At 41.6% G+C, this 24,864-nt stretch overlaps 2 protein-coding genes across 3 annotated transcripts in view; one reads left to right on the top strand and one right to left on the bottom strand.

The window, feature by feature from the left end:
* Window positions 1-7,831, top strand: part of NEMF (nuclear export mediator factor) — a 70,861-nt gene extending 63,030 nt beyond the window's left edge. For both annotated transcript variants that reach the window (XM_007986623.3, XM_007986621.3), the window contains 7 exons: window positions 1,513-1,590; window positions 1,715-1,912; window positions 4,372-4,404; window positions 6,116-6,216; window positions 6,301-6,344; window positions 6,434-6,513; window positions 6,725-7,831. In XM_007986623.3, the coding sequence (XP_007984814.1) occupies window positions 1,513-1,590; window positions 1,715-1,912; window positions 4,372-4,404; window positions 6,116-6,216; window positions 6,301-6,344; window positions 6,434-6,513; window positions 6,725-6,802 (612 nt within the window). In that variant the 3' untranslated portion in view covers window positions 6,803-7,831. The remainder of the gene's footprint in view (window positions 1-1,512; window positions 1,591-1,714; window positions 1,913-4,371; window positions 4,405-6,115; window positions 6,217-6,300; window positions 6,345-6,433; window positions 6,514-6,724) is intronic.
* A 216-nt stretch (window positions 7,832-8,047) lies between these two features.
* On the bottom strand, window positions 8,048-23,197 carry KLHDC2 (kelch domain containing 2). The gene is made up of 13 exons (XM_037983938.2): window positions 23,000-23,197; window positions 19,986-20,065; window positions 16,702-16,819; window positions 13,405-13,520; window positions 13,100-13,181; window positions 12,855-12,938; window positions 11,535-11,615; window positions 11,404-11,462; window positions 10,889-10,998; window positions 10,417-10,489; window positions 8,729-8,816; window positions 8,592-8,644; window positions 8,048-8,358 (listed from the first exon to the last, which is right to left on the bottom strand). The coding sequence occupies exons 1-13, from the start codon at window positions 23,150-23,152 to the stop codon at window positions 8,235-8,237; spliced, it is 1,221 nt and encodes a 406-aa protein (XP_037839866.2). The 5' UTR covers window positions 23,153-23,197; the 3' UTR covers window positions 8,048-8,234.
* Window positions 23,198-24,864: the final 1,667 nt, after the last annotated feature.

Below are 24,864 nucleotides of genomic sequence, written 5' to 3'. Positions count from 1 at the left end.
CTCCCAAAGTGCTGGGCTTACAGGCGTGAGCCACCGCGCCCAGCTGGAAGGCTCATGCTTGCCACTTTCTAAGAATATCCCCACATGACTTTTTGTTTTTTGAGACAGAGTTTTACTCTTGTTGCCCAGGCTGGAGTGCAATAGCATAGTCTTGACTCACTGCAACCTCTGTCTCCCAGGTGCAAGCGATTCTCCTGCCTCAGCCTTCCAAGTATCTGGGATTACAGGCATGCACCACCATGCCTGGCTGTTTTTTTTTTGTATTTTTGGTAGAGATGGTGTTTCACCATTTTGGTCAGGCTGGTCTTGAACTCCTGACCTCAGATGATCCACCCGCCCGGACCTCCCAAAGTGTTGGGATTACACGCGTGAACCACCGTGCCAGACCCTCACATGACTTTTGGATCCATAAGTATGCATTTCTGTTCATATATATATGAGTGGAATTTTCTGGGTTGTGGCATACATGTTGTTTGGCTGTATTAGATACTGCCAGTCAGTTTTCCAGAGTACCTGTGTCAGTTTCCCACCAAGCAGTGTATGAGAGTCCAGTTACCCCCCCATCCGTAGTAACACTTAGTATTGTCAGGTTTTCTTTTTTCAGTCATTTAAGTGTGCATATATGCTGATAGTTCATTTGGCTTTTATTTCATGTCCCTGGTGACTAATGATATTGAGCACTTTCTCATGTTTTTTGGACCTCGAAGCACCTATTTTAAAAATTGGTTTGTCCTATCTTTCTAGTTGATGTATACGAGTTCTCTCCAATCCTGAAACAAGTCCTTTCTTGGATATGTGTATTGCAAGTGCTTTTCACACTTTGGGGCTTGCTCTTTTTCACTTTTCTAATAGTCTTTTTTGATGAGTAGCATTTTAAAATTCTAATTAAGTCTGATTTATCAGTCTTCTTTTACGGCATTTGTGTCCTGTTTAGGGAAGTCTTCACAGTGTTCAAAATGTGTTATTTTGGTCCCAGCTAATACAATTAATCAAGACAAAAATCTCTAGGGTGGGGCCTAGATGTTTATAGTTTAAAACCCCTAGAGTGATTTGGGGATGTAATCAGGGTAAAGAATAACTGGTTTATTTAATAAAATACAGAGTCTTGAAAGCCTCTAGAATAAGTGCCTAGCCTAGCTTTGCTGCTTTATTTCTTATTCTTCTTCCATGTGTACCCTGACTCCAACCAAATGTGATGACTTGCTATTACTATTCTCTTTCTTTTTAGACTTGCTTTTCCAATACTGTTTTACTTTATTTCTTCCTCGCAGTTCATTATGTTGTGTTAATTTATCCTTACTTCTCTGTGTATCTTCTCTCCACCCTATGGTACATTCCTTGAGGATGAGGACTTCAGTTATCCAACTTTGTAGACTTCATATTGTTTATTATAATAGTGCCTTATTCACTAAGCATTTTTGACAGAGAATATAAAGTAACACCATTTCTTTGCAAGTATTTAACATTTTTTTGCTGCTGAATATTTCCAACCAAAATCTTCTGATTTTGTAGAGTAAAATGAAAAAAATGAAAGAAAAATACAAAGACCAGGATGAAGAAGACCGTGAACTTATCATGAAATTGCTGGGGGTAAGTAACATCTAAAAACATTTTTTCTTTTGCTTTTCAAATGGGCATCTAGTCCACTGCCTAGCATATGACGGGCATTCAATACATTCTTAACACTGACTAATGTTTCCTCTATGAATTAAAGTCTGCAGGTTCAAACAGAGAAGAAAAAGGGAAGAAGGGGAAGAAAGGAAAAACAAAGGATGAACCTGTGAAGAAACAGCCCCAGAAACCCAGAGGTGGACAAAGGATCTCTGACAACATTAAGAAAGAAACTCCGTTCCTTGAGGTTATAACTCATGAGTTACAAGACTTTGCTGTAGATGATCCACATGATGACAAGGTAAGGCTACTATACATGTGGGCTTCTGCTTCTTAATTAGGGTGATTAACCATCCTATTCCTAATAGGTGATTAAATCACCTATTAGGGTGATTTAATCATCCTAGGGTGATTAAACATCCATGTTCCCAGGACATGGGACTTTCAGTGCTAAAACCAAGACAAGTGGGTAACCCTATTCTTAATGGAATGTCATCTCAGAAATATAACCTGAAAGACTAAAATTGCAATATCTTATCTAAGCATGAAATGGTAGTATTGATAGCTGGTAAAAATTTTGTTACAAGCCTTTAGGAAGTAATCAGTATTATGGAGAGGCTTTGATTCTGATGGGAACTGAGTTAAATTAAGACAGAGAGGCCGGGCGCCGTGGCTCACGCCTGTATTGCCAACACTTTAGGAGGCCAAGGCAGGCAGATCACAAGGTCAGGAGATCGAGACCATCCTAGCTAACATGGTGAAACCCTGTCTCTACTAAAAAAATACAAAAATATTAGCCAGGCATGCTGGCGGGCGCCTGTAGTCCCAGCTACTCAGGAGGCTGAGGCAGGAGAATAGCATGAACCCAGGAGGCGGAGCTTGCAGTGAGCCGAGATCGCGCCACTGCACTCCAGCCTGGGCGACAGAGTGAGACTCCGTCTCAAAAAAAAAGGAAAGAGAATTGGGATTGTCTTGAAGATGAGTAGAAAATAAATTTTCACTTTCTCTAAGCTTTTCTGTATGCTATATTGTCTTATATAATGTTGAAAATGGGTACACCATTAAAGAGCCAAGTACCCTGGTTACAAAACCAGTGAGAAGTTTGTATTTTTCCAGCTAAGATGATTACCTAATTGTTCTATTAAAAGTACAGCAAGCTCAGCCTTCTGTGTATCTTCTTACATGAATGTGTACATCTTCTTGCTTTTTTTTTTTTTTTTTGAGGCAGTCTTGCTCTGTTGCCCAGGCTGGAATGCAGTGGCATAATCTCGGCTCACTGCAACCTCCGCCTCCCAGATTCAAGCGATTATCCTGCCTCAGCCTTCCAAGTAGCTGGGATTACAGGCATGCATCATCACACCTGGCTAATTTTTGCATTTTTAGTAGAGATAGGGTTTCACCATGTTGGCCAGGCTGGTCTTTAACTCCTGATCTCAGGTGATCCGCCTGCCTTGGCCTCCCAAAGTGTTGGGATTACAGGCATGAGCCACATGCCCAGCCTGTTTATTTTTTAATAACTTGGTTTAAAACAGAGGCCAAATAAAAAAATTTTACTTTTGTCTCCAGCATTTTTATGTAAAGCTTGAGTTATAATTGTGTGCTCAGTTTAGTGCAGATAATGCTTACAGGGATTCTGTATTACTATTTTCTTTTTTTCCCTGATGAATAGTTGTTGTTTAGTAATACTAAAACTCATTTTGGCTCTTAAAATTTGTACATTATTCTTGTGTTCTGTAAATCCTAGACTCAAAACTGCTCACTAGAGGTGTTAATTATTAATGTTCTTTCATGAGTAGGTGCTGTGGTCTAAATGTTAGTACCCCCCCACAATTCGTATATGGGAACCTAAGTTCCCAGTGTGATGGTATTAAGAGGTTGGGCCTTTAGGAAGTGAAGTCATGAGGGCTCTTCTGTCATGAATGAGTGCCCTTTTGCCATATGAGGACACTGCAATAAGGTGCCATCTTTTTTTAAGATGAGGTCTCCCTATGTTGCCCAGGCTGGTGTTGAACTCCTGGGCTTAAGGGATCCCCCAACCTCAGGCTCTCAAAGTACTCGGATTACAGGTATGAGCCACCACACCCAGCCTAAGGTGCCATCTTTGAGGCAAGCCCTTATCAGACATTGAATCTGCTGGTGCCTTGATGCTGGACTTCCCAGCCTCCAGAACTGTAAGAAGTAAAATTTCTGTTTATAAGTTATACAGTCTAAGGTATTCTGTTACAGCAGCCTGAACAGACTGAGACAGTCGGTTATCTCCAGATAGATTTTTCTTAAGTAAGCAAACAAAATTAAGCATATTTTATGGGATATGGGAAAAATTTATCCAAAACTGTTGAACAAATATTTAAAAATAAAAGTGATGTTTACCAGAATTCTCCATTTGCTTTTCTCCTGGCAAACTTATCAACCTTAGTTGTCATTTTAAATTCTCCCTGTAACTTTTGCTGCTTTAACATATACTTTATATGAAAGTTTCAGTTCCCACCTCCTCTGCCTCAGAGAACTACCCTTCTTCTCTTGAATGACATTACTTTCTTAACACACACACACACACACACTCTCTCTCTCTCTCTCTCTCTCTCTCTCTCTCACACACACTTCAGAGTCTTAGGAAGAATATAACCTTGAGGCCCCCGATCCTGTGGGTCAGAAATGACAGTCTGGTTATATCACTGTTTCTTTCTCCTTATGGTTTAATGGTGTGGAATTTCATTTTACATTATAGCTGACATTTTTATTTTTATATGTTCGGAACAGGAGGAGCAAGATCTGGATCAACAGGGAAATGAGGTATGATTTAATGTTGGGGTTCCTACTGCAACACTGTGATTACAATTCAGTTCCCAGAATGTTTGAAACACAACTTATTAAAACTTAAAAACTTAAGACTGCAGGTCTGGCCGGGCACGGTGGCTCAAGCCTGTAATCCCAGCACTTTGGGAGGCCGAGGTGGGTGGATCACGAGGTCAGGAAATTGAGACCATCCTGGCTAACATGGTGAAACCCCATCTCTACTAAAAATACAAAAAACTAGCCGGACGTGGTGGCGGCGCCTGTAGTCCCAGCTACTCGGGAGGCTGAGGCAGGAGAATGGTGTGAACCCGGGAGGTGGAGCTTGCAGTGAGCCGAGATCGCGCCACTGCACTCCAGCCTGGGCGACACAGCGAGACTCCGTCTCAAAAAAAAAAAAAAAAAAGACTGCAGGTCAAGAAGTCAAACTTTCAGGGTCTTAATCCCACCTCTGCTGTGTGTAACTGTACAAACTTGGAAACATTATTCTTTGTGCCTCAGTTTCCTTATCTGAAGAATGGGGATAATGTCCCTACCCAGGAGAGGGTTGTTTTGATAACTAATATATGTAAAGGGTATTTAGAAAAGTTTATGGCACATAGCAGACACTCAAATGTCAGTTATACTTCAGCACCAAGTATTCTGTCCTAAATCTGTAAGTTTATTCATATTGTTAAATAAATGGGGGCAATCTCACAGGTAGCACAGCAAATAAGAACTCTAAGAAGCTCTGGGATTTCTCCTTAATAATGGGGAAGAGAGAAGGCTGTTCTAGCCTAGGGTTTCTCAGCTTTGGCACTATTAACATTAGGGGTTGGTTAATTCTTTGTTGTGGGGTCTGTCCCATTCATTATAAAATGGTTAGCGACATCCTTGGCCTTTACCCACTAGATGCCAGTAGCAGCCCCTACCTCTTCCTTCTCACCCCTCATCGTGTCAACCAAAACTATCTTCAGACATTGCCCATTGTCTTCTGAGGGCAGAATCTCCCCAGGTCGAGAAATAGTAGTGTAGCCAAGGTATTAGTCCCATTTCCATATGATGGGACTTAAATCTACTTGTGGTTATTACTGCATCATTTAAATCCATAACAGGTTTCTGCAACTCAGGTAATATACAATAGTTTTTTCTTTTTTGAGACAGGGTCTCTGTCACCCAGGCTGGTGTCACTCAGTGCAGTGATAGGATCATGGCTCTCCACAACCTCTACTTCCTGGACTCAGGTGATCCGCCCCCCTCAGCCTCCCGAGTAGCTGGGACTACAGGCACCCACCACTATGCCCAGCTAATTTTTGTATTTTTTTAGAGATGGGGTTTCTCCATGTTGCCCAGGCTGGTCTTGAACTCCTGGGCTCAAGTGATCCACCCGCCTCAGCCTCAGTCTTCCAGAGTCCTAGGATTACAGGTGTGAGCCACTGCTCCTGGGCCTTCTTTCTCTTAAATGGAACTGTAGGTGGTATTTTGAAAATTATTGTTCTCGTTACTTATTATGCTAGGCAAAAATTAAGTAGTAAAGAATATATTTAAACATTGGTCTTCAACTCTTTGGAACTATGAAGCAGAGTTTAAGCACGACTGTTCCAGCTTAGATGGTATATGTATCAGAAAAAGATAAAAAATATGTTGAGATATTAATTCAAGTGTTTTTGCATTTTTTTTTTTTTAAAGAGTGGTATAAATTGCTTTTGTAACTGTTATTTTCCCTTTTTAGGAAAACCTATTTGATTCTTTGACAGGCCAGCCACATCCTGAAGATGTACTACTGTTTGCCATTCCAATATGTGCCCCTTACACCACCATGACAAACTACAAGTAAGTTACCATTAGTTGACAGAATGGCTTTTGTGAATTGTTTTGTAATGTCTATTTAGTAACACATGTAATTCCTTTTTAAAGATATAAAGTGAAACTTACTCCTGGAGTGCAGAAAAAGGGAAAAGGTATTTAAATTTGTTTTTTTGAATTATGATTTTAAACAGTTCAGTGACTTAACAGGAGTAGATTATTCTTACTTTTTTTTAATTTACAGCTGCAAAAACAGCCTTGAATAGTTTCATGCATTCCAAAGAAGCAACAGCAAGAGAAAAAGACTTATTCCGCAGCGTAAAGGTAAAGTTCTCCTTCAGAAAAGGAATGTGGAGACTGACAGTGCAATTTAAAATGTTAGCAGTTTTTTGTTATTTTAGTAGAAAATGCTGTCTTATTAGAAGCAGTAATACCATTTCAGCTAAAAGTTTGGAAATGTTTTTCTTTTTTGTCATAAAAGAAACATGATTGACTATATAGGATGTGAAGATATTCAGCAATTTTCTTTTTTTAGGACACAGATTTATCAAGAAACATTCCTGGCAAAGTGAAAGTGTCTGCACCCAATCTTCTGAATGTAAAAAGGAAATAGCTGAAATGAAATTCTAAAATATTTGAGAAGAGCCAATTTTATAGCCTTTTGGAAGTTCAAAGATGAAAACACCATGTATCAGGACTTCTGCATTATAAAAATGAACTAAACATTGCCTTGCTATATTCACCAAAAGGACTTAATTCTTGTTTTTTTCCCAGTTTTATATAGAGGAAACACTGTCTATGATAGGATTTCCTAAAGTATTTGTGGATAGTTAAATGCTAATTATATACATCTGTAATTATTCTACATTTTCTTGACATTTGGGAGGTTAATACCAAGTATTCATTTCATGATGTAAAGAAACTGAACAGTGAAGTGGCTTGATTGCTTAGACTACTGACTTGGTCAGTCTACTGTATATAACATCTAATATATATATTACGGGCCAGCCACAGGGGTATATTTAGGATTGTGTCTTGAAAACTAAGTATTGGAGTGGATTTTCTTCTGCTTTCATCTATACTTGTCAAAAAATATATTAGACCAAAATGTAAAATGTAAGTAATAATTCTCATGACTCAGCTTAGTAAGTCCTAGAAGAAATTGGTGTTAATCATTTCTATTCATTTGTAGACCTTCAGGTTTGATCTTATTTTTTTCCTTGTAGTCTCATTCAGTTCTGTACCATTTTAATTTCCACCTTTACTAATTAATTACCAATATAGCACGTTACAGAGTATCTTAACCTATAATACCAGAAGTGCATTTTAAGGCTTACCACTAAAGACTCTGACCCACTTTTCCTGTCTCTTAACAGAATGGAAAATGAAATCATCATTATTTCCATTCCTTCATGAGCTACAAAACTTTTTAATTAATTAAAAAAAAACCTTTGTAATTGACTGGACAACACCTGCCTGTATTCAGCATGACCACCTGCTCCAGCTGCTGCGCTGGAGCGTTAAGGTCAAAGTACTACATAGTTGTTGGTCCCTCCACACTTTGTTTTCCCAGCCTCGTCATAATGTGAATATTAATGTTAAAAAAAAAAAACCCTTTATTATGTTGTATTTACAACACTAGGTTACATGATTATAGACTACTCTTGCCATTAAAAAAAAAAAAATCTATAATGTTTTTAAAAAATGACTTCAGCATTTTGATGATAGTAAGACTATTTAGTATAATGTTTCTACAGATATATATCCTGAAGTTACCGAAAAGGAAATGTAACAACCATTCTCCAGGGTAAAAAGCCCAACCATTACTTTTTTTTTTACTTTAATAGAGGACAGCTACTGGTGTTAAATACATTTATTGTAAACTTTATAGACACAAAAATAGGTTCTCTAGGCCATTCACATGCACATTAAAACCAAAAGCTGCAAACTACAACAATGCATATAATTATACAAATGATGCCACTCTGTGATGTTTACAGGATTGCTGTCCATGCAAGGTGATCATAGGCATTATTTATGAAGCGTTAAGATCCAGAAGTGTTGTTACTACCAAACCTCTGATTAACACTGTGAAGTAAGTGTTTTGGAAGGCAGTTCCATGAGTTGGCTAACATTTCTTTAAAGCAAATGACTGCTTCTAAGCTTAGCCTGAAAGTGGACAAGCAAAGAGAAAAGTAATTTCACTTTACTGTTTAGAAGTACATTCACTTGAAAAACTACATAAAACATCCCTCTTTCTTCAAAGATTTTCATAGGAACTGGTTATAGCAATGAAGTTTTATTATTGCCCTTAAATAATCCATAAACCTGGTTTTTTGAGAGTGCTAAGTCTTAGGAAACAATTTTAAATAATCTCAGTGCCAAGTACAAAGTTAACTTACCGTACAAGAGATTTTGGTTGAACTGAAAATATTAGTATTTCATTACTATGTGCCTGAAACATAGGAAGAACACATTTAAAAGCAAATGCTTTTTTTTGCAATAAGTTTCAGTAATAATATGAAGGTAGTATACTTACAGCTCTGTGATGGACAAGCAGGTTGTTGGCACATCCACCAAAAACAATTACTTCTCCTTCATCACTGGCACAAGCTGTGTGCCATAACCTGCATTTAAAACAAAAACCTGAGTTTGAAGTCACCCAGAACGCCAGCTGGTCATTTGAGCTATGAAATAAAGACGAGAGATCTTAACATAGTTCAGACCAAAACATCATAGCGAGAAGTAAAATCTTATGTTTGTTTGTTTTAGAAGTAAAATCTTAAGGGAAAGTAGCAAAAGCAGATCAATCAATATTTTATCTGGATATTATTTTATCTCTCTGGTCAGTTCTCATTTATGCAATGAGGAGTTTGAACTGAACGATCTGTTCTCTAGGTCTTTGTTAGCAATAAAAGTTGTATGGGAGCTGAGTGGTATATGCCTTCTTCTGTAGGTAGGGCCAACTGGCCTTACGCAGAACATCTGAGGGATGGTGAAAGCCCTGCTTGAGTAAACTATAAAGTCTCAGAAAGCCTGGTAGTGTTATGGAGAGATCATTTGTGCAAATGAAGTCTTACTGGCATGACTATACTTGGTTTAGCGGCTTGGGGAAAAAATGCAGGCTTTGAACACTAATTCTGACTGTATCATTTCTTCTAGCATTTTGTTTTGAGATTAACAAGAGAAAATTATCGGTGTTTAATAAGCTCTTCTTTTTGGATGATTTGATTTCTTCATCTTTGTTATACAGTGCTACTGTAAATCGAATGGACAGTTCTTGTTTTTTCCCCATGTAGTGTTTTTTTTTTTTGAGACAGTCTTTCTCTGTCACCCAGGCTGGAGTGCAGTGGTGCAATCTCAGCTCACTGCATCCTCTACCTCCTGAATAGCTGGGACTATAGGCATATGCTACCACACCTAGCTAAATTTTTCTATTTTTTATAGAGATGGGGTTTTGCCATGTTGCCCAAGCTGGTCTTGAACCCCTGGGTTCAAGCAATCTGCCTGCCTCAGCCTCCAAAAGTGCTGGGATTACAGCTGCAATCCTGCAATCCCACTGCACCTGGCCTCCCATGTGATTAAGGTTTAAAAATTTTACCCATTCCAGCACCTCTACCCTTTTTATTTTTTTGAAGACAGAGTTTTGCTCTTGTTGCCCAAGCTGGAATGCAATGCCACGATCTCAGCCCACTGCAACCTCTACCTCCCTGGTGCAGGCAATTCTCCTGCCTCAGCCTCTCAAGTAGTTGGGATTACAGGCATGTGCCACCATGCCCAGCTAATTTTGTATTTTTAGTAGAGGTGGGGTTTCACCATGTTGGCCAGGCTGGAACTCCTGACCTCAGGTGATCTGCCTGCCTCAGCCTCTCCAAGTGCTGGGATTACCCGTGTGAGCCACCATGCCTGGCTGACCCTCATTTTTAATAAACTTAGATGCAGTTCAACTCATTGAAGTGAAAAGCTTGATTGTATATTTTAACTATGTGTCAATTTTATAATGGAAGGAAGCAGCAAAAATAAAATTCCACCCCTATTCTTCATACACACATGATGGAAAGGAGAGCGTTTAATACTAGGATAACATTGGTTTTCTTTTCATTAAGAAGTATTTCAAACCTTAGTGAATGCTAAGATTTTTATAAATAAGAATGCTGGATATAATGCAGCCAAAACCTCAATTCTTACATCTTGTGCATATTCAGTATAAGAATTGCCTTTAAATACCTTGGTTTTTCAGTATATGGATGATTAAATTGTATCCATTCATTTTTACTGATGCAGTAAGTCCAGGCATCACCTGATTAAAACAAAGAAAAAAGAGCTATGAAGTATATTAGTCTACCAATATGACACTGACATTTAAAGGGCACAGTTTTGGTAAAAAGGTAATAAATCAGATCATGAGTAGATACAGAGAGTATATTTTCTTTTCTTTTTTTTTTTTTCCCCTGCAATTAACCAAGTAAGCCCTTTGCATGTTATAGCCCTTCAGCAGGGCTCTTAAGTGCTCCAGGTTCTTTATTGAGCAGAAGTATGCCATATAGTACAATTATAGCTATGTTACAGGATCAAAGTTAATTTCACACCTTCCAACCAACCCTGTAAGCCCTCTCGTAAATCTCTAATAGACTCATTTTCAGCTATTATATATAGATGATATATGATGATTTCGTTATCATATTTTTCAAGGACTTACTTAGTGGCTGTTTATCAGTGGTAAATCCTCCAAAGAGAAAAAGATGATCTGAAGAAACTGGTGTTAGTGAGTGCCAAGATCGGCCAACTGGGCATATGCCTTGTGGAATTCTGAAAATAACAGCTAAGTTACAATATCTGCATTTAGAAGCAGCTACTGTATTTTTAAGTTTTCTTTTAAAATTTATATGTACATGTTATGGAAAAAGAGACCTTAAGTTTAAAAAGGCTTCTTGGTATAAACTACATGCTTTATACTGAAATATTTTCTTTGAAGATAGAATCTACTTCAGACCTTTTATTTTCAACAAACACTGAGCACATGCTATGTACTAGGCACACAGTTACGGGAACTGGAAACAGAAAACTAAAATTCATTCCTTAAGGACCTAGTAATTATGTTTATTTAATTTCATAGTTACAGAAAAGTTAAGCAAGGACATTATATATCAATAGTAGGGAATATAGGGTAAAAACAATCTGAATTTGGAAAAACTTATCTAAAGCGATACCTACAATTCATTCCACTCCCATGTATCCAGATTAAGATAGTGAAGATCATTCATTCTAGCATCCTAGAAAAGGATAATTAAGTTATCATTTTGAAGAATTCAAAAGCAAGTCATTGAAGTTGTTTAAATACTTACTCGATATCTGCCTCCAAACACAAAGCCTCTATTTCCGACAGTTGCACAGGCATGGGCAGCACGAGGTGAAGGTGTTTTACCCTATTAGAGTCACATAAGCAAGTCAGTACATAAGTGAACGTTTTATAAACAGAGGGAAAATACCAGAGTCTACTCTGGATATGGGATAAGAATATGTAAGGCACTTGAGCTTTTAAAAGTTGGAGTGTAGACTTACAGACAACAGCAGTACTACAAGCTGACTACCAAAACTTAGCATTTTAATTTTCTATTTTTGAGATGTGCTAATGAATGGGCTGGCTAACATAACAGGCTGCTTTATTTTTTCTCTTTTAAAATAAAGGCTGGAATATTATATAATATCTGTGTCAGAGGGAAAATAAATATCTGTGTCAGAGGGAAAAGAAATCTAATATTTAAGTAATACAAGTTCCTATCTAGTGCAGTTATTTAATTACAGGTTGAGTATCTGTAATCAGAAAATCCAAAATCTGAAATGCTCCAAAATCTGAAAATTTGAGTGCCAACATGATACTGAAAGGAAATGCTCATTGGAGCATTTTGGATCTTTGGATTAGAGATAGCTGTTAAGTATATAATACAAATATCCCAAAATCTGAAAAAAAATCAAACACTTCTATCATGTAAAATGTATTAGATAGGTTAGGTACGGTGGTTCACGCCTGTAATCCCAGCACTTTGGGAGGCCGAGGCAGGCGGATCACGAGGTCAGGAGATCGAGACCATCCGGGCAAACACGGTGAAACCCCGTCTCTACTGAAAACACAAAAAAATTAGCCGGGCATGGTGGCAGGCGCCTGTAGTCCCAGCTACTTGGGAGGCTGAGGCAGGAGAATGGCGTTAACCCGGAAGGCGGCGGAGCTTGCAGTGAGCGGAGATCGCGCCACTGCACTCCAGCCTGGGCGACAGAGCAGGACTCCGTCTCACAAAAAAAAAAAAAAAAAATTAGCTGGGCCTGGTGGCGGGCGCCTGTAATCCCAGGTACTCAAGAAGCTGAGGCAGGAGAATCGCTTGAACCTGGGAGGCAGACGTTGCAGTGAGCGGAGATCCCGCCACTGCACTCCAGCCCAGGCAATAGTGTAAAACTGTCTCAAAAAAATAGTATTAAATAATAGATGCTGGGTTGGTCATTTCATACATTCATTAAACTTCTGTGTTCTAGATTCCTTGGAAATCATTAAAGTTATGGATCTTATCCCCAGAAAACAAGAATGAACTGTCACTTTTACAGTATCTTCCAACTCTGGTATACCTCCCTCCGCACCCCAGCCCTCCCCGTTTTATTCTTTAGTAACTCACAGTAGTTATAGGCTGGCTCCAGGTAAATGTTTCAGTATCTAAAATATGTACATGATCATTCCATCCTCTTGGATGACTTGAATTCTACAGAAAATAAGAATCTGAGTTATTTTACAAATTATATTTATAAAATTAGATGGCCTGCCTGATTACCAAAGAAAAGTGCACAAAACTTATTAGCAAACATAAAATGTATTATTTCAATATACTAAGGAGGCCATATGCAAATACAGAACTTCACTTACCCAAAAAGATGTTTCATCAAATTCAAAAGTTCCCAATACTTTATCTTCAGGCAAATATCCATACCCTCCAAAAAATATTAACCTGTTTGATGAAAAACCAAGACACTAAAAATTCAAATACCCATAGGATAGGATACAAGCACTTTATCTTAAGTGCTGTGTTAAATGCTTTCATGTATTTACTCAGTTAATCTTCATATGGGCCCTATGAGGTATGTTCTGTGCAAATGGTCACTGGTTAAGGATACTTGAATGGTAAAGCACTTTACACATAAAAACCCAAACCTGTAATGCCGCCAACTCACTTGTTTTTATATACCCAGACTCCAAGTTTGTCCTTTGATGATGGAGGAATTCCTTGGCAATCAATTCTTTCCCACTGTAACACTCTGTCTGTAGACCTTGAATCCAGCATGTAGAACTGTCAGAAGCAATGGTTTCCGTTAGATTTGGTTATATGAAAGAAATTCAAGTTTAGCATTTAATTTTACTATGATTTATGATAAGAGTACCATCTAATTCAGTGCTACTGGAATTGTGACTGCAGACTGGCTGCCAGACTGCTCAGAGTCTAGATTAGGACTCTGTGACTGAATACCAATCTCCTAAGTCACTAAGCACACAGTTAGCTCGACTACTTTTTTTTTCATAGCCGCACTTTATTTTTTTTTTAAGAGACAGGGTCTCTCTTGCCCAGGCTGGAATGCAGTGGCACAATCATAGATTACTATAATCTCAACTCCTGGGCTTAGTTATCTTCCCACCTTAGCTTCCCAAGTAGATGGACCACAGGCATGGACCACCATACCTGGCTAAGACAGCCGTATATTTTCTTTTCCCATTTTTATTTTTTTATTTTTTATCTCAATAGGTTTTTGGGGAACAGGTGGTGTTTGGTTACATGGATAAGTTCTTTCGTGGTGATTTCTGCGATTTTGGTGCACTCATCACCCAAGCAGTGTACACTGTACCCAATGTGTAGTCTTTCATCCCTCATCCACCTATCACCCTTTCCCTCTGAGTCTCCAAAGTCCATTGTATCATTCTTATGCCTTTGCATCCTCATAGCTTAGCTCCCACTTACGACTGAGAACATACGGTGTTTGGTTTTCCATTCCTGAGTTACTTCACTTAGAATAACGGTCTCCATTTCCATCTAGGTTGCTGCAAATGCCATTATTTTGTTCCTTTTTATGGCAGAGTAGTATTCCCTGGTATATGTATGCACTACATTTTCTTTATCCACTTGTTGACTGGTGGGCATTGGGCTGGTTCCATATTTTTGCAATTGCAAAACTGTGCTGATAGCCATATTTATTTTATTATTACTTTTTTTGGTGGGGACAGAATCTCGCTCTGTCACCCAGGCTGGAGCGCAGTGGCATGATCTCGGCTCACTGCAATTTCTGCCTCCTGTAGCTGGGATTACAGGCATGCACCAACATGCCCAGCTAATTTTTGTATTTTTAGTAGAGACAGGTTTTTGTCATGTTGGCCAGGCTGGTCTCAAACTCCTGGCCTCAAGTGATGTGCCCACTTGGGCCTCCCAAAGTGCTGGATTGTAAGCATAAGCCACCACACCTGGCCCTGATATAGGGACTCTGAAATGTAGTTATTTAATTTATGGGTATCAGAATGGTATTACCCAAAAAAAATTAGGTTTAGTAATTTTACCTTTAAATTCAATTTAACAAATATGTACTCGGTGCCTCTTTAAGATTAAATAGTTAATTGAGTTAATCTTTAAAGAGATTAAGGATCAATACTTAAATTAACTAGCTTAAATTAATTTAATTAACTTAATTAAGGATCTTTCCTTTAAAGGGTTCACATCCAGGCAACTGAATATATCTGACCACAATATATGTATTTCTTCTCTGAGACACTCAAGCTTCCACTGAGTCAAACTTAAAACACATAGCCCTAGCCACTCGACATACTACCATTGTTTCTGTAACTACCTCCATAAAACCACAGCTTGTCTACTTGTCCATAAAACCTTGTCCATAAAACCACAGCTTGTCCCAAGCTTTTAAGTTGTGTCAGTTATTGTTCTCCCCCTTGGCTCTGAAATATGTATGGCTCAATGATAGCCTATAGATGTGCCTCACAATCTTTCAGGCATAGAACTCTTTCTTCAAGCAAAATACAAAGCAAAAGCCCAATGTATACAAACAAAAGTGGAGCTACACATGTTAAAACGGAGGAGGAAGGGGCAGCTTGGAGCCTACCTAACACCATATGCTCCTCCCACAGGTGTCCCAAGGCATCTCAAATCCCTAAAGTTTCTAGGAACATAGTTTGAAACCATCTCAGCCACATGTTCCATCCACTTGGAATTTCCATAATTAAGATATTTGCTGTCGGGCACGGTGGCTCACGTCTGTAATCCCAGCACTTTGGGAGGCCGAAGCAGGTGGATCACCTGAGGTCAGGAGTTCAATACCAGCCTGGCTAGCATGGTGAAACCCTGTCTCTACTAACAATACAAAAAAATTAGCCGGGCATGGTGATGCATGCCGGTAATCCCAGCTACTCAGGAGGCTGAGGTATGAGAATCACTTGAACCTGGGAGGCGGAGGTTGCAGTGAGCCAAGATTGTGCCACTGCATTCCAGCCTGGGCGACAGAGCAAGACTCTGTCCCCACCCCGCCCCACCCCAGAAAAAGACATTTGCTTATATCTCTTTATCTTGGCTACTCCTTCCAGTTTTTTTATTCAGTTCAAGCATCACCTCTTCGGTCAAGATTTTTCTTGTTCTGTTCCCTCATCCCACCAAACACAATGTCAAAGACTTTTTCAGATTCAACAATACTTACTGAGTTATTTTCTATATGCCAGGTGCTGTGTATCTCTCTAGCAGATGCTACTGCAGTGATTTACTTACTATATGTGTCCCTTCTAGAATGAGTTCCAAGAGGTGAGAACTGTATCATTCTTCTGTCTCCAGTGTCCAGTCAAGTGCTCAGCATATAAAGTGCTTACTAAGTTGCCAACTTAGTAGACTCCTATCGATTCATTTATTTGGCAACTCAATAAGCACTAATACATGGCATATGTATCATTTCTGATTGACTTAATCTGTCTCTTATTGGTCTGAAAGAGAAGAAGTGATGTCTTTTTCCTACTTGGAACAAAATATGGCAAAGTCTGAACAGCAGTATCTTTGGCACCATTTATAGGAATGTTAACATGTAGTTTTGTCAGTTTTAATTTATCCTTATGGCTTTCTGACTGGTTGGCCTGCTCATTTTTACCCTTCCCTCCATTACATCTTGTCTTTATTTTGTCTGCAATTTTATTACTAATGTTCATCTAACATTTAAGGGTTCTAAGAGAACAAGTAGCTGCAAAAAGCACAAAGAAAAACCACTCAGGAAGTTACTGCACACAAGTTACCAGCAAAAGCTGATTTTACATAATGCCTAGGTAAATATAGATTGACAAACAAAATACTAAAATGCACATTCATATCATAATCAAGTACAAATCATTTTTAACTGGGACACAAATAAGTCTTGGGCTAACCTTAGAAATTTGCAGTTGTTTGAAAGATAGTAAGAATAAAAATGCCTCCAGCCATAATCCTTAGAAACACTAACCTTATTGGTATTGCCTCTTGAATGGTGTCCTCCAAACAAGTACAGCACCCTGTCTACACACACAGCACAGCTTCCTGACATAGAAGGAGGAACATCACCTTCAGTGTTGATTTTTTTCCTAAGGGGGAATAAATTAAATGTATGTAAGTTAAAGGGAAAAAATGCAGAAGTCTATTTTTCTTCTACTTATATCCTCACAATAAAGGAATAAAACGAGAAGGCAGAGTAGACAGTGCCTCTAGGGTCTCTTCTAGGTCTAAACTTAGTTCAAGGAATGTGTTTTTCCCTCTTTACCTATTCCACAGACAGTGCCAGCTGGCCCCATTGTACAGGCATAATGAGAGATTCTGAAAGCCTAAGTCATATTTTACTATTCTAGGAGCATACCATTTTATGTTTCTCAGACTAAATTGTTTGCTATTTATTTACATGGCCATAAGTTGTTTAGTTTTTGAGTGGGCCAGGAGACCAGAAGGAAAACCTCAACATTAGTCCTGATAGATTAGTTCAGTGTTTTTTCTTCAGTCACCTTTTAGCTGTTCATATGCATCAGATTCAGTCCTTTATGTAACACTACAAACAGGTGGTGCCATGTGCCAGGCATTCCTGAGTGCTTTGTATGTATTAACTCATTCTGAATCTAAAAACTGATCTGAATCAACCTAAGGAATCTAATATTTAAAATTCTAACAGTATACTCAAGGTCTTCTGCTAAAACTGTCAGATATAATAATATTTATCTTTGCTAAACTTAACGTTTTAGAAGGCTCACTTTTTAAAAAGTTACTATTTTTGGCTGGGCACGGTGGCTCACGCCTGTTATCGCAGCACTTTGGGAGGCCGAGGCAGGTGGATCACAAGGTCAAGAAACCGAGACTATCCTGGTTAACATGGTGAAACCCCATCTCTACTAAAAATACAAAAAATTAGCCGGGCGTTGTGGCACATGCCTGTAGTCCCAGCTACTGGGGAAGCTGAGGCAGGAGAATGGTGTGAACCCAGGAGGCGGAGCTTGAAGTGAGCCGAGATTGCGCCACTGCACTCCAGCCTGGGTGACAGAGCGAGACTCCGTCTCAAAAAAAAAAAAAAAAAAGTTATTAATTTTAAATAGAAACAGGGTCTCACTGTGTTGCTCATGCTGGTCTTGAACTCCTGGGCTCAAGTGATCCTCCCACCTCAGCCTCCCAAAGTGATAGGATTACAGGTGTGAGCCACCACACTTGGCCTTAAAAATTATTTTTTAAAATATGTAGCATTTCGCTTTTAAGAGAATTATAAATTCCCAATTCTCTAAAAAAGGATTAAGAAACAGCTTCATATTAACACCAATTTGTTATATACAGAAATACTCATGACTTATTTTTAGTTTGTACTTTTTTTTTTTTTTTTTTTTGAGATGGAGTCTTTTTGTCACCCAGGCTGGGGTGCAGTGGCACTATCTCTGCTCACTGCAAGTTCCACCCCCTGGGTTCATGCCATTCTCCTGCCTCAGCCTCCCGAGTAGCTGGGACTACAGGCGCCCACCACCACACCCAGCTAATTTTTTCGTATTTTTAGTTGAGACGGGGTTTCAGTGTTCGCCAGGATTGTCTTGATCTCCTGACCTCATGATCCACCTGCCTCAGCCTCCCAAAGTGCTGGGATTACAGGCATGAGCCACCGTGCCCGGCCTAGTTTGTAAATCTTAAACTTTTTTGTTTGTTGAGATGGAGTCTCACTGTATCAGCCAGGCTGGAGTACAATGGCATGATCTTGGCTCACTGCAGCCTCTGCCTCCCGGGCTCAGGTGATTCTCCTGCCTCAGCCTCCCTAGTAGCTGGGATTACAGGTACCTGGCATCATGCCTGGCTAATTTTTGTAGAGATGGGGTTTCACCATGTTGGCCAGGCTGGTCTTGAACTCCTGACCTAAGGTGATCTGCCTGCCTCAGCCTCCCAAAGTGCTGGGATTACAGGCATGAGCCACAGCATCCCGCCTCTTAAGTGGGACTACTATGGTAATTTTGAGATCTACCAGTAAGTAAAATATTTAAAGCACAAAGTTCTCACAAAGCACACCATGAGGAAAACTACTTTGTAAATCCCCAACCATGGCTAACCCAGCATTTTGAGAAACACCTAAATTCTACCAGGGACATGCCCTTGACTACTACTACTATGAAACTGGCAAAAGATCATTTCAGATTATCTCCAGTTTTCAAAAAGGGCAAACTGGAGGTCATTTTGGTTTTTAAACAGAACAACACTATTTTTAAAAAGATTTGCGCCGAGCGCGGTGGCTCACGCCTGTAATCCCAGCACTTTGGGAGGCCAAGAGGGGCGGATCACGAGGTCAGGAGATCGAGACCATCCTGGCTAACACGGTGAAACCCCGTCTCTACTAAAAAATACAAAAAACTAGCTGGGCGAGGTGGCGGGCGCCTGTAGTCCCAGCTACTTGGGAGGCTGAGGCAGGAGAATGGCGTAAACCCGGGAGGCGGAGCTTGCAGTGAGCTGAGATCCGGCCACTGCACTCCAACCTGGGCGACAGAACTAGATTCTGTCTCAAAAAAAAAAAAAAAAAAGATTTGCATGCACATTTTGAGAGCTCATTAAAATAGAATACCACCTTTATTTTTAGGAGATAAAATTCTATACAATCTAAAATCTAACAACCATTTAAAATCCTTTCCTTCTCAAGATAGAAGACTTAGTATCTTGAAAAAAATGGAACATTATCTTTCCAATCTAGATCTGAAGCCTCTACATCTATTTTAAATATTACTATGATACTTGGGATAGAAATTTATTCTAAGTTATCAGAAGTATCTAGTAACTACAGAACAGGTGCTAAATTAAGCTTAGCAGCTAAGCTAAAGTAGCAGAACAGTGTTTTTAGAATATATAAATAGCTTAAAATGGGTTTTACATTTTTTTCTTTGCAGCCACATCTGATTTTTTTGTTTGTTTGTTTTTGGAGACAGTTTTGCTCTGTTACCCAGGCTGGAGTGCAGTGGGTGCAATCTCGGCTCACTGCCACCTCTGCCTCCCGGGTTCAAGCAATTCTCCCACCTCAGCCTCCCAAGTAGCTGCAATTACATGTGCACGCCACCACACCTGGCTAATTTTTGTATTTTTAGTAGAGATGGGGTTTCACCATGTTGCCCAGGCTGGTGTTGAACTCCTGACCTCAAGTGATCCGCCCGCGTCGGCCTCCCAAAGTGCTGGGATTATAGGCGTGAGCCAGCCACCGTGCCCAGCCCTTATCTGAATTTTTTTAGTCCCCCTTATAATATCTACATTTACCATCTTCCAGTCTCCATGTTGTAGATCCATAGTTCTTCTCTAGGCAGATAAAAGTCATATAATCCTCTGACTTGATTACTCTAAAAATAAAAAAATATACATAAATATAAAAACTGATATTTTAAAGAGGCACTACTGTATTTTTTAAATCGATCTTGAGATACTAATTTGATGAAAAGTTAAATAGGTATTATAGTACACAATCCTCCCCCCAACCCATGCCACACACTCAAGGTAAAGCTCAATATAGATAGCTCTTAATTCAGAATTTTGATACAGCAGTTACAATAGGGCAAGAAGAGATCTCTGGGAACTTTCTTTTTTTTTTAATCCAAGTCTCTATCGCTCAGGATGGAGTGCAGTGGCGCGATCTCTGCTGGCTCACTGCAACGTCCACCTCCTGGGTTCAAGCAATTCTCATGCCTCAGCTCCTGAGTAGCTGGGACTACAGATAGTAGCTTGCCATCACACCTGGCTAATTTTTGTATTTTTAGTAGAGACAGGGTTTCACCATGTTGGCCAGGCTGGTCTCAAACTCCTGACCTCTAGCAATCCACCCACCTCAGCCTCCCAAAGTGCTGGGATTACAGGCTGTGAGCCATTGTGCCCAGCCAAGAGATCTCTGGGAACTCTCTAAGGCAGCTTTATCCTGAACAGAACCATGCACCAAATTTCAGCTGCAAGACTTCGGGAGACTACCTGTGCCATCGTCAGCAGGCTGTTACTGAAAGTGCCTGATCCACACTGATCCACACTAACACGATGCGTGGTTTTCTAGGCACGCCTTCCTTTCACTTATTCATTCTCTAAGTAGCAACAGAGAGGGCAGAACTGCAAATATGCAAAATATTAAATCCTCATGAAGAATTTTAAGTTCTTTGTTCTGCTCCATTTCCCTTCAGGTATTAATTCCTAACACAGACTGAGCCTACCATATGCCACAGCTGAAAGCTATCCATGGATTGCTTTATGTAATCCTTACAACAACCCTAAAAAATAGCTGATTTTATAAGAAAATGAGTTTAGAGTTTAAGTAATTTGCCCAAGGTTATTTATGAAGTAATGGTGGCACCAGGATTCTATCCTTTCCCTGAACTTTAACAACTGCTTGACATTCCCTGCCTTTGACCCTCCCTAGCCACTTTCTGAACAATGTTGATACAGTACACGACTGCGGCTAGCCAAAAATGGGTGTCAAAGTCCAGCAAGCTTGAATATTAAACATACAGAAACAGAACAGTTGACCATGTAAACACTTCTTTTTCCACCCCACCGGTGATGAAAGGCTGGAAGTGGGCTGACCCAGAGGTGACCAGCCTGTCCTGGGGAGGAAAACTGCCTACTATGTAGGAAGCCAAGGTTTATTGCCTTTGAAACAGTCTCCAAGGGCTTCTGTGCCTACCCTCAGAGTTCCAGCCACCAGCCATACATGGGGAGGGCAGTCTGTTTCAGAACCATCCAATTCAGTGATTGTGTGCTTCTCCCTGAATCCCAATCATCCAGGCCTTTTTAAATCCACCACAAGAAATACTCCACATTGAGAATCCTCCCCTGCCCCACTCCCAAAGTCTCATTCTTTCATGCTGTCATTTTAAAAATACAATTATGAATTAGGTAGCTTAGACAGAAGTGTAATTGACAGGTTTCTCCAGGGGAATTAATTTACATTTTTATAAGGGTGTGCCCCCCTTCTTGCAATTCCCTACCCCTTTCTAAAGTATTTTTGAGACAGTTTCCTTCTTGTTGCCCAGGCTGGAGTGCAATGGCGCCGTCTCAGCTCACTGCAACCTCCGCCTCCCAAGTAGCCAGGATTAGGGCGCCCGTCACCACGCCCGGCTAATTTTTTTTGTATTTTTAGTAGAGACGGAGTTTCACCATGTTGGCCAGACTGGTCTCCAGCTCCTGACTTCAGGTGATCCACCTACCTTGGCCTCCCAAAGTGCTAGGATTACAGGCGTGAGCCACCGCGCCCAGCCCCCTTTCTATTTTCTAACCACATTCACTGGAGACTGGGAAAAACACTGCAGATTAATTAGGATTGGCAAAAAATTACTTCTGCAGTTAAACCAAATTAAAGTATCAGGACAGCTATCTTTGAAAGCTGTCTCAAAAATGGTCAACTATGATCAAATCAACTGCACCATAAGCTAAAAGCAATCACAAGGCATGGGCATAGGGAGGGCGGAGAACATTTTCAAAACCAAAGAGGAATTTTGTGGTAGGACTGGATCAGAGCCATCCCAGCAAATAAAATTCTAGATTTCCGAGGTAGCAGGGTAAAGAAGGGCAACTGGCTTTAAACTGCTAACTAATCACGTTGTTTATAACCAGGGGATCGGAGAGTCAAAGAGCTGCACTCTGTGTTCATTTGATGCTGTGGATTTTTTGGTTACTGGTGGCGCTTTTCCATTATCTTTAATACGGGTGTCTGCTGAAAAACTTCACCCAGCTGAAGCCAGAAGGAAAATAGTCCTGAGAGGTTCAAACAATAGTATGATGGCCATTTGCACAGGCGGGAAGGCTGAATAAGGTGATTCCTGTAACCTTTTGGAATTCCAGTTTTCCTACACCTCGGACTCCCCGTTAAGTGGGCAGCGGTTCCTAGCTCCAGAGGGTAAAGTCCTCGTAGGCCGTCCTGATAACGCGTCTGAGTGATATCACACACCGTCACCTTACACACCCCAACCCTTCCGAATGCACCGCCCAAGCAACATTAACAGGGCCTTCCCCAGGATAATGCTCCAATGGCAACAACGGGGGTGGGAGTGAGTTGGCTTTGTGAGCACCAGGTTGACGTGCCAGCAGCCCTGGAGGTTCGAGACGGGTTGGGGGACTCGACAGAAGGAAGATTCCCGCGCGCAAGAAAAACCAACCAACGGGCAGAGTCTGAGGTCGGGCGCGCGACGGAGGCGGGGAGCGCCCTTGGCGGGCCGCTCTGGCCTCCCCGCCTGGCCGCGAACCCAGACCCAAGTCACAGCCGAGCGACGTCTGCCGCGGCCCGGCCACTCACTGACCTTGTAGCCGCCCCAGACGAACATGTGGCGCCCGTCGCTGACGGCTACGTGGCCGCTGCGCTCGGCGGGGCAGGCAAGCTCCATGGACTCATAGCTCTCGAAGGCTGGCCCCGGCAAGTCGTCCGCCCGCATATCCTCGTTGCCATCAGCCATCTTGAGGCTGCACTTTTGCTCACCAGGAATGCCCACACCCGCGAGGGGCCAAAGAAACAAAGGAAAAGGAGAGAAATGCACAGTGGCGCGCGGCAAAAAGAAGGCGGCGACGAAAGGGACGGCGTTAAGGCCTCTTTGCCGCCTGCGCTCGCGTTTACCAGCCTTCTCGGCCGAGGACGGCTCTCCGCCGCCGCCGGGGCACGCCTGCAGACAGCGGGGCCGCGAGCGGAGCCAGGCGGCGGCGGCGCGGGCCCAGGACCCGGAGCACGGCGGGGAAGAGATCCGGGTCTGGCCGGCTCCCTCTTGCAGCCAGTCCGCCCCGCCTCCCGCAGGCCACGGCCTTGTTTACGCCCCGACCGGAAGCCGCCCGTTCCGCTGACACCGCCCGCCGAGCTCCGGAAGCGAGGCTGCCGCTCAGCGCCCCCAGCGCCGAGTCCTCCCGCCGCCGCCGCCGCCGCCTCCTCCGCCCGCGCCACAGCCTACGGCCTGGGCACCGCAGCTCTGTGGGGCCGGCGACTTCCAGTCGCGCTTCGAGTCTCCTTTCGCCGAGGGAACCACAGGGATAATGCCCTGAATCGGTCCCTGAAAGCTGCTGAATTTTAGCCGGATTACTGCAAATTTTTTTTTTCTTCCCGAGAATTTCTATTCGTTTGATTGAGGGATGATCTCAGAGGGTTCACAGCCCTGGCAGGGGCACCAGAATTGCTCCACTAGCAAGTTTCTGGTCTCGCCTTAGAGTCGATGCAGGCCCTGCTGTCCTGCGGGCGCGAGGGCAGGCGCTCAGCTCTCACGCGGGGCCCCGCCCGATTCCCGGCGGCCTCTCCCGAGCTCCCGCCGCCCCTGCCGGGCGCCGCCTCTGCAGGAATTTGTCGTTGCTGCCGCCGCCGTCGCCGCCAGCCGGGCAGCAGTGTTGGGTTGAAAAGCGTTTCCGAAGCCGTAATCACCCTTTTCTTCAGAGAGGAAGGCGGATCCTTTTCACGCACACACAGCTTTCTTTTGTTTTATATGATACCTTTCGATTGGGCCCAAAGAAAATTACGAGTTACTGTACTTGATACCTCACCTGTAAAATAGGGTGGGACAAAAATACACCTTAAATTCCTGATCTCACAGTGCCTCTAGAATTTACCGTGTTTGGTAGGAGGGGCGTGCTTCATTATCTCCATTTCCCTCATCTTCTGGTTGGGAGCACTCCATAGAAAATGAATACTTTGAACAATTAAAGCCTTTTTTTTTTTATTAAAATATTTATAGCCTGACACTCCTCCCCTAGTGGACCAGTGTGTTTACTTGAACTCAAGAACTTGAAAGTTACTTAAGAGGATTAATTAAAGCCTTCAACAAGGAAGCAAATCACCTTGAGGCTGTTAAGACGGTATCTGCCACCCACCCTGGTTGGTGCCCTCATCTGTCTGGCTCACAGGATTCTTGCAGCAGTGCCTTCTCCCAGTGCAGTTATGCTCACTAGACTTTGCGATTATCGAAGTTCCTTGTGAACCAACCTTGTGAATCTGATCAAGTCACTCGGGAGGCTGAGGCAGGAGAATGGCGTAAACCCGGGAGGCGGAGCTTGCAGTGAGCTGAGATCCGGCCACTGCACTCCAGCCTGGGCGACAGAGCCAGACTCCGTCTCAAAAAAAAAAAAAAAACAAACAAACAAACAAACAAAAAAAAAACCTTGTGCTGGCTCCCGTCGTCCTTAGTAGAATCCA

Source organism: Chlorocebus sabaeus, chromosome 24 (genome assembly GCF_047675955.1).
Source record: "Chlorocebus sabaeus isolate Y175 chromosome 24, mChlSab1.0.hap1, whole genome shotgun sequence".
NCBI classification, from domain to species: Eukaryota; Metazoa; Chordata; class Mammalia; order Primates; family Cercopithecidae; genus Chlorocebus; species Chlorocebus sabaeus.
The sequence above is the reverse complement of the archived record's forward strand: the minus strand, read 5'-3'. Positions and strand labels throughout refer to the sequence as shown.

Bases quoted from the DNA above. Each gene is read 5' to 3' on its own strand.
- KLHDC2 (XM_037983938.2), bottom strand. From the start codon at position 23,152: ATGGCTGATGGCAACGAGGATATGCGGGCGGACGACTTGCCGGGGCCA. The intron at 12,939-13,099 runs GTAAGTGAAGTT...TATTTTCTGTAG, and splicing joins TTGATGAAACATCTTTTTGG to AATTCAAGTCATCCAAGAGG. The intron at 11,463-11,534 runs GTAAGTATTTAA...ATCCTTTTCTAG, and splicing joins TGTTTGGAGGCAGATATCGA to GATGCTAGAATGAATGATCT.